General features: G+C 40.4%; 1 protein-coding gene across 1 annotated transcript in view; it reads left to right on the top strand.

Moving 5' to 3' along the window:
• Positions 1 to 14,442, top strand: part of LOC102572005 (connector enhancer of kinase suppressor of ras 2) — a 116,052-nt gene that overhangs the window by 5,561 nt on the left and 96,049 nt on the right. The window contains exon 2 of the mRNA XM_059733117.1: positions 13,651 to 13,699. Within this exon, the coding sequence (XP_059589100.1) occupies positions 13,691 to 13,699 (9 nt within the window). The 5' untranslated portion in view covers positions 13,651 to 13,690. The remainder of the gene's footprint in view (positions 1 to 13,650; positions 13,700 to 14,442) is intronic.

Raw genomic sequence — 14,442 nt, 5'->3', positions numbered from 1 at the left:
ATTTTGGACAGTTATCATCTGCCCCACTGGTTATCTTTGTTGAGTTTTACAGGGTTCCATTTTGTAACTCTTCTTGTTCAGTGAACATGTGGGGCCATTATGACATATAAAAGGAGTGAGACTTGTGAGGATACTTCCTTTTCTTTCCTTTCCCATTTTCTCAGTACTGAATAATGCAGGTGGTCCTGCATTGGTGCTTGGGTAAAGGTCAGCTCTTGTTAGTCTTTACCTGTTGGATCCCCTACTGCTTCTAGATGACCAGGTTGCCATGGCTAAGAAAGTGTTTTCAGGCATAGACCTCACTAAAATTAGACATTTTTACCAGTAGCATTAAAATCCTCCTCTGAATTATTCATGCCTTGCCATTATTCCCTGATTACTCTTATAAAACTGGTAACCTGCTAGAGAAATCTTTCAATAAAACTGCCAGACTCTTAACACATTGATCATGAAACACCTTGCCCCTCCCCCCCCGCCCAATAAGACTTCTGATATATGTAAAATCCTCTTCTTTTTTCCTCCTAATAGTTGTCATACATAAAACAAAACTTACAAGAGGGAATCATCAGCTGAAATGTTTGGATCTTGATGATTAGCAAAATAATAAATAAAAATCAGAGACTGTATTCGTCTCTAGATTTATCCTAATTTAATTGAAAGTGTGCATTATCACTTTGTAGTGCACAGGATAAGTGTGTTAGCACTAATGAGAATTAGTGTTGTTGTTGTTGTTGTTTAGATTTATACCCCACCCTATCCAACTGCCGCGATTCTGTGTTTCCAATACCAGCAGAACAGGCAGTAGCTAACTATGGATATTAAAATAATATGTGTCAGTGATATACATTGTTACCCTTACGTGAGCTGTATCATAAAAGGTAAATAACATTCGAGGGACTGGTTTTTTTTTTTGGTTTTTTTTTCTTGTAAAGCAAACTCATGGCCACTGTTTGTTAACTGCAGCCCATTACATGTGGAAAAGGCAAAATGATGGATAGTTGTGTCAAGCATTAGAAAATGTGGCAATTTGTTCTGGTACAAATGTGACTTTTCCTTATTTATGGAAAGATTAATTAATTTGAAGGTGCTACAAAGGGATAGGGGAAGATAAAATGCGGTGGGCAAATTAAGGATAAGAGCTATTGTTTCAAATTAACTTGTTAAGTTTTATACTTAGCTAGTGTAAATTGGTGCAAGTCCTTTGTTTTCAGTGGTAGCCAAGATTAATCAGTTAAGGAGTGGGTACACCAAAGAGTCCTTGGACAGTTTACATTATTTAATGTTGTTATTTAATATTTACCTATTAGAACATGGTAGGTATGGTTAAGGGCTTGCAGGCTAAGCCCTACGAGGAGAGACTGGGGCACCTGGACCTCTTCAGCCTCTGCAAGAGAAGGTTGAGAGGCAACTTTGTGGCTGCCTATAAATTCATCATGGGGGTGCAGAAGGGAATTGGTGAGGCTTTACTCACCAAGGCGCCCCTGGGGGTCACAAGAAATAATGGCCACAAGCTAGCAGAGAGCAGATTTAGACTAGACATTAGAAGGAACTTCTTCACAGTTCGAGTGGCCAAAATCTGGAATGGGCTCCCAAGGGAGGTGGTGCTCTCCCCTACCCTGGGTGTCTTCAAGAGGAGGTTAGATGGGCATCTGGCTGGGGTCACCTGAACCCAGCACTCTTTCCTGCCTATGCAGGGGGTCGGACTCAATGATCTATTGAGGTCCCTTCTGACCCTAACATCTATGAATCTATGAACATGAAAATCAGGTTCCTGATGAGGAAAAATGAAATATTTCACAGAGGGCTCTGGACATATCAAAATATTGCCATTATCTTTATAGAATGCTTATAAGGTTCTTTAATACTGGCAACTCCATTTGTTTGGCGCTATCTAATATATAGGTGAGGATTTGAAGTGATGATTTTAGGAATTTCTTCAGTTAACAATTGCCTGCAAAAGCAGGGAACTGTACTCAGTGACCTAAGAGGCCCCTCCCAGTCCTATATTCTGATGTTCCTATGCACAAAAAATAACTAGTTATTTCTATCTGGGAAGCAAATTGTTCTGAGTGAGAATTTTCCTTGTACAACTAAAATAAGTAGGTTAGTCAGTGTCAGTGATTCTATTCTTTTAAATGGATAAAATTGTCTTTGGCATCAAGAATGCAGGGATTTATGTAATTCTGTCCTTAATTAGGTACATCTGGTGAATTTTAGAGATCCATTTATATCAACTATTTAAATAAATGAGCTGTGTTTGTCATCATATTCATATTTTCATAGGTTTTGAGTCTTTCAGTGTACAAGTGAGATTGAGTAAGTCTCTGCTAGCTGAAGATGACTCCTGTGTAGAACAACAATTAGGATTTTTTTTTTTAATGTGTTCAACTCTGGTTCCTATTCTTCAGAGCATTACAGTTAATCAATGAAATACAGCTTATAAACTGGAATAACTGTGTTTGTTCTCTGTGCCATATCTTACTGCCATTTTTAAGGTTCCTGGGTTATTTTCAGATTCAGCCTTTCATTCCCTAGCGCCTTGCAAAAACAATGTACTTAGACCAGGTGTGAGCAAATATTTGGGCCAAAGGGCCATGTAGGGAGGTTTGATGAGCTGTTGTGGGCCAGGTCAGCAACCCCCACCCCTGCAACAACTCATCAAACTCCCTATGGGGCTTTGGGTGGGCAGGGAGCAGTGTTTGGGAGTGGGACAGGTGGGCAAGACCAGTTCACTCGCTGCATGCCCTGCCCTGTGGGGGGGGGGGGAGGAAGATTTATGGGGATGTGTGTGAGGCACAGGTATGTGTATGTCCGGGAGGACTGGCTTGGCACTAGGTCCTGGGAGCCAGCTGGGGGTGAGGGGAGAAGGGGTGAGATGGGCGGCACATGCAGCAGAACTCACCCAGGCGGTGCAGTCTGTGGCTGCCCCTGTAGTGCTCTGCATGGAGTCGAGCTATGCCCAGGGCAGCTACACCACACTCCTGCCTGCACCCGTTGGCCCAGCCCTGGCCCCAGCCAATGCGCAGCTTCTAATAGGGCTGTTCCCAGTGCAGCTGTAACCAGCTTGATGCTGCTGTGCTCCCCTCACCTCGAGAAGTAGCTCCTCCTCTCACTGCTGCCCTGCTGCACCACTCTGGGTGGGCAGGGGTGAAGCTTTGGCCGGGTGGCTCCTGCCCCAGTGCACAGGGTTCCAGCTCCAGCTCCCAGCCACCTCCCACCTGCTCTGCCCACCCATAGGTGATTTCTCATCATGCCAGGTGGTGAAGCAGGTGGAATGCAGCCAGGAGCTGGAGCCAGAGCCCTGTATGCTGGGGAATGAGCCACCCGGTGGAAGCTCCCCCCTTCCCCCCAGCACAGAGTGGTTCAGCAAGGGAAGGGGCCAGAGGAGGAGGAGGAGCCACAGCTGGAAGTCAGGGAAACAAAACAGCCCTGCCAGTCAAGGCCCTAGACAGCTTCCAGCAAGGCTGTTTCTGATGCAGCTGCATCTGGCCGAGTGCTTCTCTGCTCCCCTCACCTCCAGTGGTGACTTCTCCTTCAGCTCCTGCCCCTGCTGCACCTCTCTGGGTGGGCAGGCAGGTTGGAGGGGAAGCTTCAACCAGGTGACTCCCACTGGAAGCGAGGAGAGCAGAGCAGCACTGGGAACAGACCCATTGGAAGCTGCATGTGCTGGTCTGGGTATGTGGGCAGGAGTGCAGTGCAGGCTGCCCCAGTGGGAGTGGGTGGGCCTCAGCCCCATGTGGAGCACCACAGGAGTAGCCATGGGTTGAATCCAGTCAGTTGGTGAGCTGGATTTGGCCCATAGACTATATTTTGCCCACTCCTGATTTAGACCCACTTGTGATATCACATTACTCCCTAAGAACTTACCTTGCTAATGGCAGAAAGCAACAATGTGTCTTAAGCAATGGCAGTGATGTGTTCCTGAAATGAAAGAACATGGGCAGAAAGTAACACAAGGTTTAATAAAAAGAGAAGGAATCATGGAGATCCTCATAATATATAGTTAAGAGAAAATTGCATCTTAATTTGGATCAATTTAGTATGATTTTATCTTTCAACTATCATGCTTACCTTTTCACAGAATAATACAAAAGTCAGAAAACCCTACTAAGTCAGATTTAAAATTTTACAGGTGAAAGCTGGAGTCAGCTGGCAAGGCATGAGCTGAAGTCAATTGAGCTGATCCTGTTAGCAACTTATATAACTGTTTCTGACTGTTTATTGTAGCCTTCATTAACCTCCTCAGGGATGTGTTAACATTTGACTCATAAAGCTATAGAGCTGACTAGTTCATGACTATGGATTGAAGATAATACATTCTACAGAAAAAATGAAATAATCAGCATTAAAAAAGAAAGAAAGAAAACTTCTGACCTAAATCTCACTACTCATTCAAAACTCTAAACTGAAGTCAGATATGAATGTAGTACTGGATCTTTATAGAAATGAAATCCTTTTTATATGTATGTATGTATGTATGTATCTTAAAGGCTATTGCTGCTTGGGCTCTTGAAACAGTGGTGGCAGTAGCAGCAGGGTCTCAGCAGGACTCCCTTATAGTTTGCTGCTGAGCAGACTGTCAGAGAGCCAGCTGTTCTCCCTTCCTCCCTCCCTCTGAGAGGGAGGGATAGCAGAGGACTGTTGGATGCTGGAGGTTGGACTGGTGGATGCTGGAGGTACAGGGATCACACCTAGCCCTACAAAATGAAGAAATGATCCTCTTTGAAAGAGGTATTATTTCATAGCACTTTCATCATCTTTGTAGCACTACAAACAACCTGAGCAATGGTATGTTCACTTTTCGTAGTGCTATAAATGTAACATGCCTCAGTCTTTCTCCTTGTCTTTTGTTTCCAGCTGATGAGTTCCCAGCTTTATAGCAGAAATCTCATTATAAGTCCCTAAGCATGTGACATTATACTTGATACTGTTAGAGTTTGTATTATTTCTGTTACTCAAGTGCTCAAAATCAGCTAATTTTTCCTGCTTAATATTCCAGTCCTCCTTGATATTGATGATTCCTCACAACCTGTATAATCAGCAGATTTAGCATACTACTTGGGTGCAAAGGTCACTGTCGTAAAATACATGAAGACTGGTTACAAGACCATGAGGACTCCACTAGTAACCTACACATAGCACAATAGTTCTACTTTCAGCACAAACTGTTGTTGTTTCTGCTTTATATAGTTCCTTACAAGTTGTACTAAAACACAGGTTCTCCAGCATAACTAATAATTTCCCATGTGTCACTCTCAGATGATTTACTAAAATTCAGATAGGTTTAATCTAGTTATCATATTTTAAAAAATGATACCACATTAGTGTGGCACAATCTTTCTTTGATTAAACACTGCCATATTTCATTGCATTTTCCTTTTGCCTCCAAGCTTTAAAATATTCTTTTCTTCAGTCTTTGTTTCAAAGCTTTGCATACTCTTCAGATCAAACAAGTCTGACTTTTGCTTGGATCACTTTTCCCTGACTTTGTTTAAGTACTGTCTTTGATATTAATAGTTGTACAGTACCACCTCTGATTTGATAGATTCATTGCTGCTAAGTGTGAAGCTTCATGTGCCTGTTTTTCAGTGCCAAAGAAATTATCACATCCTTCTGACTCAGTTCATAAAACTCTTTGAATTTTTCTTGCACCTTGGATGTGGTAATCTCTACACTTTAACACTGACATTATGGTAGCTACTGGCTACTTTAAAACTAATAGTATTCCCACTTCATGGAGCATTTAATGCTGTATTCATGTACATTAATTCTATGACTAAGAATCAGTTGCCAAAAAAAAAGGAAAGAAAACGTATTTGAAACCCTATCTATCTAATTTTAGAGGATGGTAAATTTTCAGAATGTATGTAGCATACTTTCTGCATACATTACATGGTTCACTTTGCCAATAAATGTGAAAAATACCAATCTGCATAAATAGACATATTCAAAAATACCAATATGTATGTGTGGTATCCATTCTAATAGTTTACCCTTTATGCATGACAAGTAATTCCTTTTCAAAATATTTTATCAAGTTAAGTGTTCAGTATGCACCAGAATGAACAATCACTGAAAAAAAGATAAAGGAGAGACACACAAGGAGAATATATTTTTCACAGAAACAAACACTCCTTTCTGACCTGACAGGCCTCTTGCTTAAGGAAAATTTACCAAACACTTTCAAATGAAGGACCTTGGACCAAAAAATCATTAGCTTACTAGGAACCAGAAACTTAACACAGACCTTTGACCATGAGTGGAAGATGTAATAGGGTTCTTATGTTTAACCTCATTTTGAATAACCTCTATGAAGAGCATTTTAAACTGCTTCTTCTTCTCCCTGATCCATAGATAAGAATATCTGGATAATTGTATTAATATGAGCATAGATTATTTGAGAGACAATACTATTGTGTTGTTGTATGACACCCAATAAACACAGACCATTTTAAGACAAAATCTGCCTTGTGGTGGGGTTTGGAATCTGCCTATTCCTTTATCAAATCCTGTAAAATAAATATTTTTCTTTTTTGGCTGCTTCTTTCAGTCCCTACTACATAAAGGCTGGCCTTAAACTTCCATTTCTTTAAAAAATATTTTAATTTACACTCTGCTCTTTTCACCACAAACGTACTGCAGTGACTTAAGCCTGATGGATGGATCCTTTTTATGCGAGAACAGAAAGTTCTGTTTTTATGGTAAAGTTGACTTCTTATAATAGTTGAATTCATCAAAACAGGAAATTCTACTATATATACTTTTATCCTTTTCTGTGTATTACTTGCACAATATGAAGTAGAGGTGATTAGTTACAAAAGATCATGGAAAATTCCAAGAACAAAAAATATATATTTTTTTTAGATATTCCAACATTCTTTTTCTTTTTTTTTTCTTTTTTTCTCTACTTATTTGAAGGGGATTAAAATTGAACAAGAGAAATAAGCCTTCCCCTAATTTCTCTTTCTTTTTTTAACCTTTTCTCATTAGCAAAATGGTGGCAGAATAAAACATTGAGAGAGAGAGAAAAAAAGTAAACCAAAAAGCTAAACCAAATAATTTATGCAAGTTTTGTATTTTTTTTTTTTTTGCATCAAGCCTTTGAGAAGGTGTTTACTGTAATTCTAATTCAGTATAAAATCTTTCAGAATTCTGTCTCTTTTTTTTTTTTATATACAATTTCTTTAAGAGGTGGGTTAGTTCCAGACTCTTCATAGCCTTTATAAGGTGACATGTCCCCATTTAAGAAATGATTCAGGAACAGATTTATTAGGATTAATATAAATCATTTGCCAGTAAATATGTGACTGTCTTCCTTTTGTGGCCTTAATTTAAACTTTTATAGAACTTAATTTTAATATAAATCTTACACAAGTTAATAAGCTTCTAGCTTCTAAGATCTAGATTCTCAGAGTGACAGGGCATCCAAAGGTGCCATGAGATCCTTTTAAGGATGCCATGAGGTGTGAAGAGATAAGCCAGGTGTGAGGAGATAAACAGATAAGTGAAGGCTTAGGTTCAGTCCCTGTCTAACTGTTCCCCCACCCCTGCTGCCTATCCCATCTGAATGGAGGTAAGCACTAAAATAAATGTTAGTTTTTTGAAATGGGGTACTGCTTAATTCGAAAAGGTTACGGAAGGTAGCTTTAAGTGTATTGTATGGTGCCTTGAGTCTAAAAGTTTGATAACTACCATTCTAGCCTCACCATTGTCCACTTTCTTATGGAGGTCAAGCTTATTTTGATCCTATGTAAAATGAGAAAGTAATGGAGCAATGAACTCAATGGACACATCCACATGACCATGGACATTTGGTTCTCTGGGGACAATTAACAGCGGGATACCTTGTGCCACCACTACTTGTCCCCAGGGAGCACCTGTGCCACACACCCTTTGACTCACAGCAAGTTGCCCTGGTAGGGTAGGGGAGGCTGGGGCCAGCACTGGGCTCAGCAGCCTTACCTGGGGTCCTGGGGGGCTCCTGGGGCTGAACAGCAGTGATCCTGCCGTGCAGAGCCTGGCTGGCAGTCGGACCCATGCATGTGCTGGTCTGCTTTTTTTTGGCATGGGTTTTTTTGACCCCTGGATATTCAGGGGTCACCCCCCTTGCAGCACAGAGAACAGCTGAATATGCAGTATGTGGCACTGCAGACATGTCTGTGATGCCACATACTGCATGGCTGCATTCATCTGGACATGGCCAGTAGGTGCATCCAGACAAGCACACACGTGTTTCCCTGAGGAAAAGTAGTAGTGGCACATAATTGCTGCTGGGACATAGGGCCTGGGACATAGTTGTGCCACTACTACTTGTCCCTGTGGAACACCCATATATGTATGCTCTGGCACATGGCAAGTTACCCCAGATGGGGTAGAGGAGGCTGGGGTCAGCACCTGGGCTCATCCCAGCAGCCTTGCCTGGGGGTCTGGGGGGCTTCCTGGGGCTGCAGTCTGGCAGCGGGGAGCCTGACCAGCAGCTAAATCATAACTTCAGCCAGTCAGACTCGTTTCAGGTGGCGCACAATACCGCCTCTTGCACCACCCTGCTTTTTTCCAGCATGATTTTTTTTTGACAACGGGATCTCCTGGTGCCAACAAAAACCCTGTGCTGCAAATTAGCAGTGCGGGGAGTGCCTGGATGTGTGGCATGTGTAGTGTGTGGCACCACAGATGGCTTATAGCCCCACATACCGCGCACATGCACTCATCTGAACATACCCAATGTGACTAAGAAAATGTACCTTCACGTGCACTAATATTCAGTGACTTGCTGGAAAGTAGGTTGTTTGCTTCCTACACAACTTAATACAGTATCTATATTTTTGTTGTTCATAAAAATTCTGATATTGAAAGAGAACTTAGTGAAATAGTACAATACTGTTCAAAATGTTGTTTGATTGGCACTGTGATAATTAGCTAAAATATCTTCTTTTTGAAATGAAGATTTCAGGGTACAGTACAACTGAAAAAATGATCATTTAAAATGCTTATAAATAGGCAGAGTGTTAATTCTTAATTACTGGCAGAGATCATCAGATATTCAAATATGCATATTTTCATGGCAGCTGGCTTTCAATTCAGTGCAATTCCAACAACATGACCAATAGCATAATTAGATTTGTCTTGCCATTTGTTTTACAGTACGCTCCTTGCCACATCCTAATGATACTGAATACCAAATAGTCCTTTTATCTGCTCCTAAATAATATAGGATATAAGCTCCCCATGCCAAATCACTTACATACAGCGCCTCATTCAGTGACTAAAGTTACTTTATTGTAATTAAAATATTCTTTTCATATTTTAGCAATGCTTGGTCACGCTGCTATTAGGAGCTGTAAAAGTTTCAATTTTAAGCCAAGGGTTTGTAAGAAATGTATAATTTAACTATTTTAATTTGCATTGACAACTAATATTGAAGCTTTCAGTTCAGTATAATTTTTGTCGCATGGTACAAGGCATTTAACATTATTTATTTTTAGATTTTTTCATACATATTATTTCAAACATAGTTCAGTGATTTACTTTTAATGCTATGTTCTATTAAATAATGTTTAATGTAAAAAATTGTGAAAAAATTACATAATTTTCATCTTATTGTTGGTAAATAAACAATAGGTAAAATAGTTTAATTAGTAATGGCAATTGTGCAGCATAGAATCACTGCTGGTGTACTCATCATGAGAGGCAAGCTTCTTCATGGAAACAGTAATGTGTAATATAGAAGAGTTTCTAGCTGGGTGTTGATAACCGAATGATATTTCCATAGCAACATATAAAAGCATACTCTGAGGTATCAATAATTTAGGGACTAATTGTTCCCAAATAAAAATGCAAAACTAAAAGCAGACTAAGATGATGACCTGCTGTTTTCATTTATCTTTTGGACTTGGAAACTTCCTGGAAAGGTGTTTGACTTTCTGAGTAGGTGATGTGGCAGAAGTTTTAGGACATCCTGAATTGCCTGATATCGTTCGATATCTTGAGTTAAATCTCACCTTCCTCAGATACTGACAGAATAAATGGAATAAAGGGGTAAAGCACTGACATCGTCACAAACAATTTGGACAGGCAGGAAGAAGATTCCTCCAGTGTGATAAAGTTATTTGGAAAAAAAAAAGAAAAGTGTTTTAGAGGAAGACTTGCTAAAGGGCCTAGAGCTGGGTCCACAAAGGAGTACAGGTCCCTTATGTGTGACTTAAATGGAATATAAGCACCTAAGGCTCAAACTGTGTTCCTTAATAATAACTCCTGCTGAGCCCCATAGGCTCCTACACCTTTGCTAGAAGAGGCAAAATTGTTTGAGTCTCATTAGTGCTGAATGGCTTGGTATCTCTCTCACATCCAAATACGGCTGTGAGCCACAACCAGGGCATTTCCATTTCTACAGAGGCGACATGTAGGGGGTGCACATGGATACATGTGCACCCCCTGCGCATGGTGGTGCACCCCCTGCAAAATGTGGTGCCACTTGCCACCCTGCTGCCATTGTTGGGCGGTCCCTGATCACCCCTAGCCACCACCACTGCTGCCGACAGTGCCTGCAGGTGGTCGCCAACCCATGGTTGGAGCTCACCATCCCCTTCTGCCACCAACAGTGCCAGCAGGTTTGCGGGAGCTCCCCAGTCACTGCCACCGGCCGCCCGCCACCACTGGTGCAGCCATGCCCCCCCAGCCACTGGGGGCATGCACCATTCATGCATTTCTATGTCCCCTTAAGGCCTGATCTAGTAGACTGAGGGAATAATTGCCACATGCCTATAGGAATGGGCTTTGCACAAAATGTGGAAGTGGCTGCTACTTTCATTCGAAAACAAGGCAAGAAGAGGAAAAGGTGGTTCACTCAATATATATGTATAAAAACACCCTAGGGATTGAATCACACACATGATGTAAGAGACCTAGATTATTTTCTTTTCCTGAGCTAGTTCAAAGCCATATGCTCTCCCCATCACAAGAGAGCACCCTGCCTCCAGGTTATAGACTACTATGGGATAAAGACACTTTTGAAGCTACTCCACTATGCATAAAAGATTCTTTGGGGCCAGGGAGTAGGTGTGGGGAGATGACTCAACAAGCATAGCTGTGGCCTAGTGTTTAGGTGGTGACCAGTTTTCTGGTCCAAGCTTTAAGGATTGTTTATGTATTTATTCAGTTAAAGTACCAGACTAGTTCCCACAAAGACGCATATTCCCAAAAGTACTTTAGTGTATGCCAACATCCATTCATATTCAGCAAGACAATAAAGCAGTAGGGGCCAATGTTTTTGGGACCAACCTTGCTGCTTCTCTTCCTGTGCTCCCTACCTGATTTGCTGTTTTGCTTTTTGCTTCCTGCCCTGTCTGCCACTGTGCTGTATCTCCCTTTCCTGATCTGCCATGTACCATACACACAGGCTGCCCATGCCACTTCATTGGCTACAGGTTGGCCACCTCTGCACTAAGGCAAAGGTGCTTAATTTTAAGACATTCTTAAGTAAATAAAAATTAGTGATGCATTTAATATTAATTGTGTGCCTAGGTGCTTTGCTTAATAGCAAAGGACCACTGAACTCACTGTTGGTAGGAATATGTTTTTGGTATTCTAGACTAAGAACAAATAGATTTACCAGTTTCCCTTTGAGTGTGGCTGCTTATCATGTCTGTAAGAAACAGTAGCATCAGGAAAAAGAGCAACTGTGATCTGTGGCTATACTCAACACACAGTAGTGTAACATCCTGAAGGGATATTACAGCTCATCCTCCAAGAATATATGGGACCAGACCGATCTGTACTAGTGTCAATATACAAGAAGTCTGTAAAGGAAAGGCGTACAAGAAGTTCCCCACTTTCTTCCGAAGTGTGGAGTACAAAAACTATTCTAGAAAACTGGGAATTCTTCAGCTTCCTCTCTGTGCTGAAAGGGAGGATAGTTCTGCCTCTGCAATACAGCTTAGCAGAGATGGGTCATTGAGCTCTATTTAGTGCCATCCTAATGGATATTACAAAGTATGCAAGCCTGGGATGGGCTCCTTTTTGAAAGGCAGATTTTCCTTAAGCTTCATGAGGATGATGTGGCTTCAGATTGCAGCCTGCAGAAGGCTTTCTGGGAAATGCACAATCTAGCCTGTAGAAACTGATGACAGAGAACTTAATAACTTTAATATTAGCAGTAGTCATTTCCTAAATAGAGATAATTTCATGGCAATTATTTCATTTTCAAATTCTATCAAAATTCAGGCCCCAGTTACTATATTAAAGTTGGCTTCTGCATCTGAAAGCATTGGCCATGATACTATGCTCTGCAAACAAATGTAAGAGTTGCATGTCATGTTTGCCAATCAAGAATATAATACAAGTGATACAAATGTTTTTCAGCTTTTTGATTATCTAGATTTTCTTTTCCTTTCTGAACTTCCAAATGGTTTTGATCTTTTTGGCCTCTCTCTTCTACACTGGTTCCAATTTTTCTGTCAAGAAGGTGAGAGGTGTGCACAGATTTTCACTATATTGTGAAGAGAAAGAAGAGAGGGAACTTATTTTATATCTGTTTCAACACTTCTTTGTCCTGTTGATGTGATAATATGATTCTCTTGGAATTCAGATTGAAGGATTTAGAGGGGAAAAGTCAGGGAAGTTACCATCTGTCTCACTACTTGCCTTACCAGACAGCATTTTAGCAGCTACAAAGTGAGGAAATGTTGTTGAATGGCACATTAAGGAAAATTGACTGACTAACAGATTGTGGGGGCTTGTGAAACTATTTTTAAAAAGTCTCACACCAGTGGGAAAGAATGATAGAAAAAGTTCAAGTTTTCATTTCACATGACAGACGTGGTACCTGCCAGTCCTATCAAATTAGTTTTGGCACCACAGTCACTATCATTAGTGTGTGCGTGCGTGCGTGCGTGTGTGTGTGTGAATTACACATGTACACAGTTTAGTATGTTAGTGTTTTTTTAACTCATAGTTCAACTATAAACCTCTGCAGACTATTAAATCTTAAAATACAAGAAACATTTAAAACAAAACTCTAAATATTTGAACTGACATTTTTGCAGTTTTCCTGAAGAATCCCAAGAAAATGATACTTTAGATAAATGAACTTGTTTGGTCAAACTATCTGTGTCTTGTGGTGCCCAATTTTGGCCCTTACACTGCAACGATATTCTAGTCCTTTGTACCTGTTATGCTGTATGAGACATTAATATCACTATCAGATAAACCTTACCATCTAAATCTTGCAACATAAGACAGACACTAAAAAGACATAAAACAAAGAATCCCTTCACATTTTCTTAAATCTAAGCTTTTTATCCAAATTTCTATGTTAAACCTCAGCTAATCAACTGATGAGCCCGCTGATTGTTAACAAGAATTAGTTAGATTTTCTTATAATTTTTCCCTTTGTGAATCATAATATTGAAAATAGACCTGTATTAATTGGGTACTTTTATTTTTTCAGTTATATACACTAAAATATAGGCTTAATTTTCAAAGCACTATATAAAAATTTAGCCCACATGATTTCCACTTTACAACACTGCAAAATTTTTATTTGTATTTCTAGGCCTCCTGCTGAAATGTAGAATATAAATGTATATGACATTTTTATTCAAGATTTTTTGTTGGGGGGGGAAATCTAAAAATCTTTCTTCATCTCTGTCCTAGGTATGCTAGTTCTGCTATTGACCGTCAAGGAAGCACATCCATGAGGAAGGTAAATTACTATTACAGGACATTTAAAAAAAATAAGTGTCATTTTCATTTCTTAATATAAAAGATAGATTCAATTATATTGAAGTGTCTGTCCTTGACTTTTGCCACTAGTGATAAAAAGTCTAAGAAACTCAAAGGGCTAAGGAAATAAAAATTGCCCCTTATTCCCCGCTATTGTTTATCTGCATTTCAAATAATCATGAGAGGAAGCAGCTGTAATTATGGATCAAAAGTCCCTGAACCAGAAAGCTTAAGTTAAGAGAAAAGAGAAAAGATAGATACAAGCAGACAGGGGAAATGTAGGGAAACAGACAATATTGGTCAACATTATAGTCAATTGCTGTCAGCAGCCCAACCACTGTCATGTGGTAAAGAACAGTGGTATGTGGTAAAGTGTATGTGATAAAGGATAGTTTTAAGATGGGATCTGAAGGAGATACTTGAATATTGTGAACTTTGGAAGGGAACTCCTGTTATATGGGAAGGGCAATATCAGCAAAAGCACAAAGGTGCCTGCAAATTTGTCAAGCGGGTATTGGAGACTCATCATAGGCTGGTCATCTCCTGCCTCTTTTCTTTCAGTACTGAATAAGCGATACTAGGTAGAGAAGGGATAGGCCATGAAGAGCCTTCCAAGTGAAGACAAGTAACTTATGTTTGCTACATCTGGCCCACTGACTCCCCACAGGTCTAGAAATTTGCCTGCAAGGGAGTGGTGGGAATTAGCACTGCCACCACTCCCCC

This window comes from Alligator mississippiensis, chromosome 8 (genome assembly GCF_030867095.1).
Source record: "Alligator mississippiensis isolate rAllMis1 chromosome 8, rAllMis1, whole genome shotgun sequence".
Classification (NCBI taxonomy): domain Eukaryota; kingdom Metazoa; phylum Chordata; order Crocodylia; family Alligatoridae; genus Alligator; species Alligator mississippiensis.
This window is presented reverse-complemented; position numbering and strand designations above follow the sequence as displayed.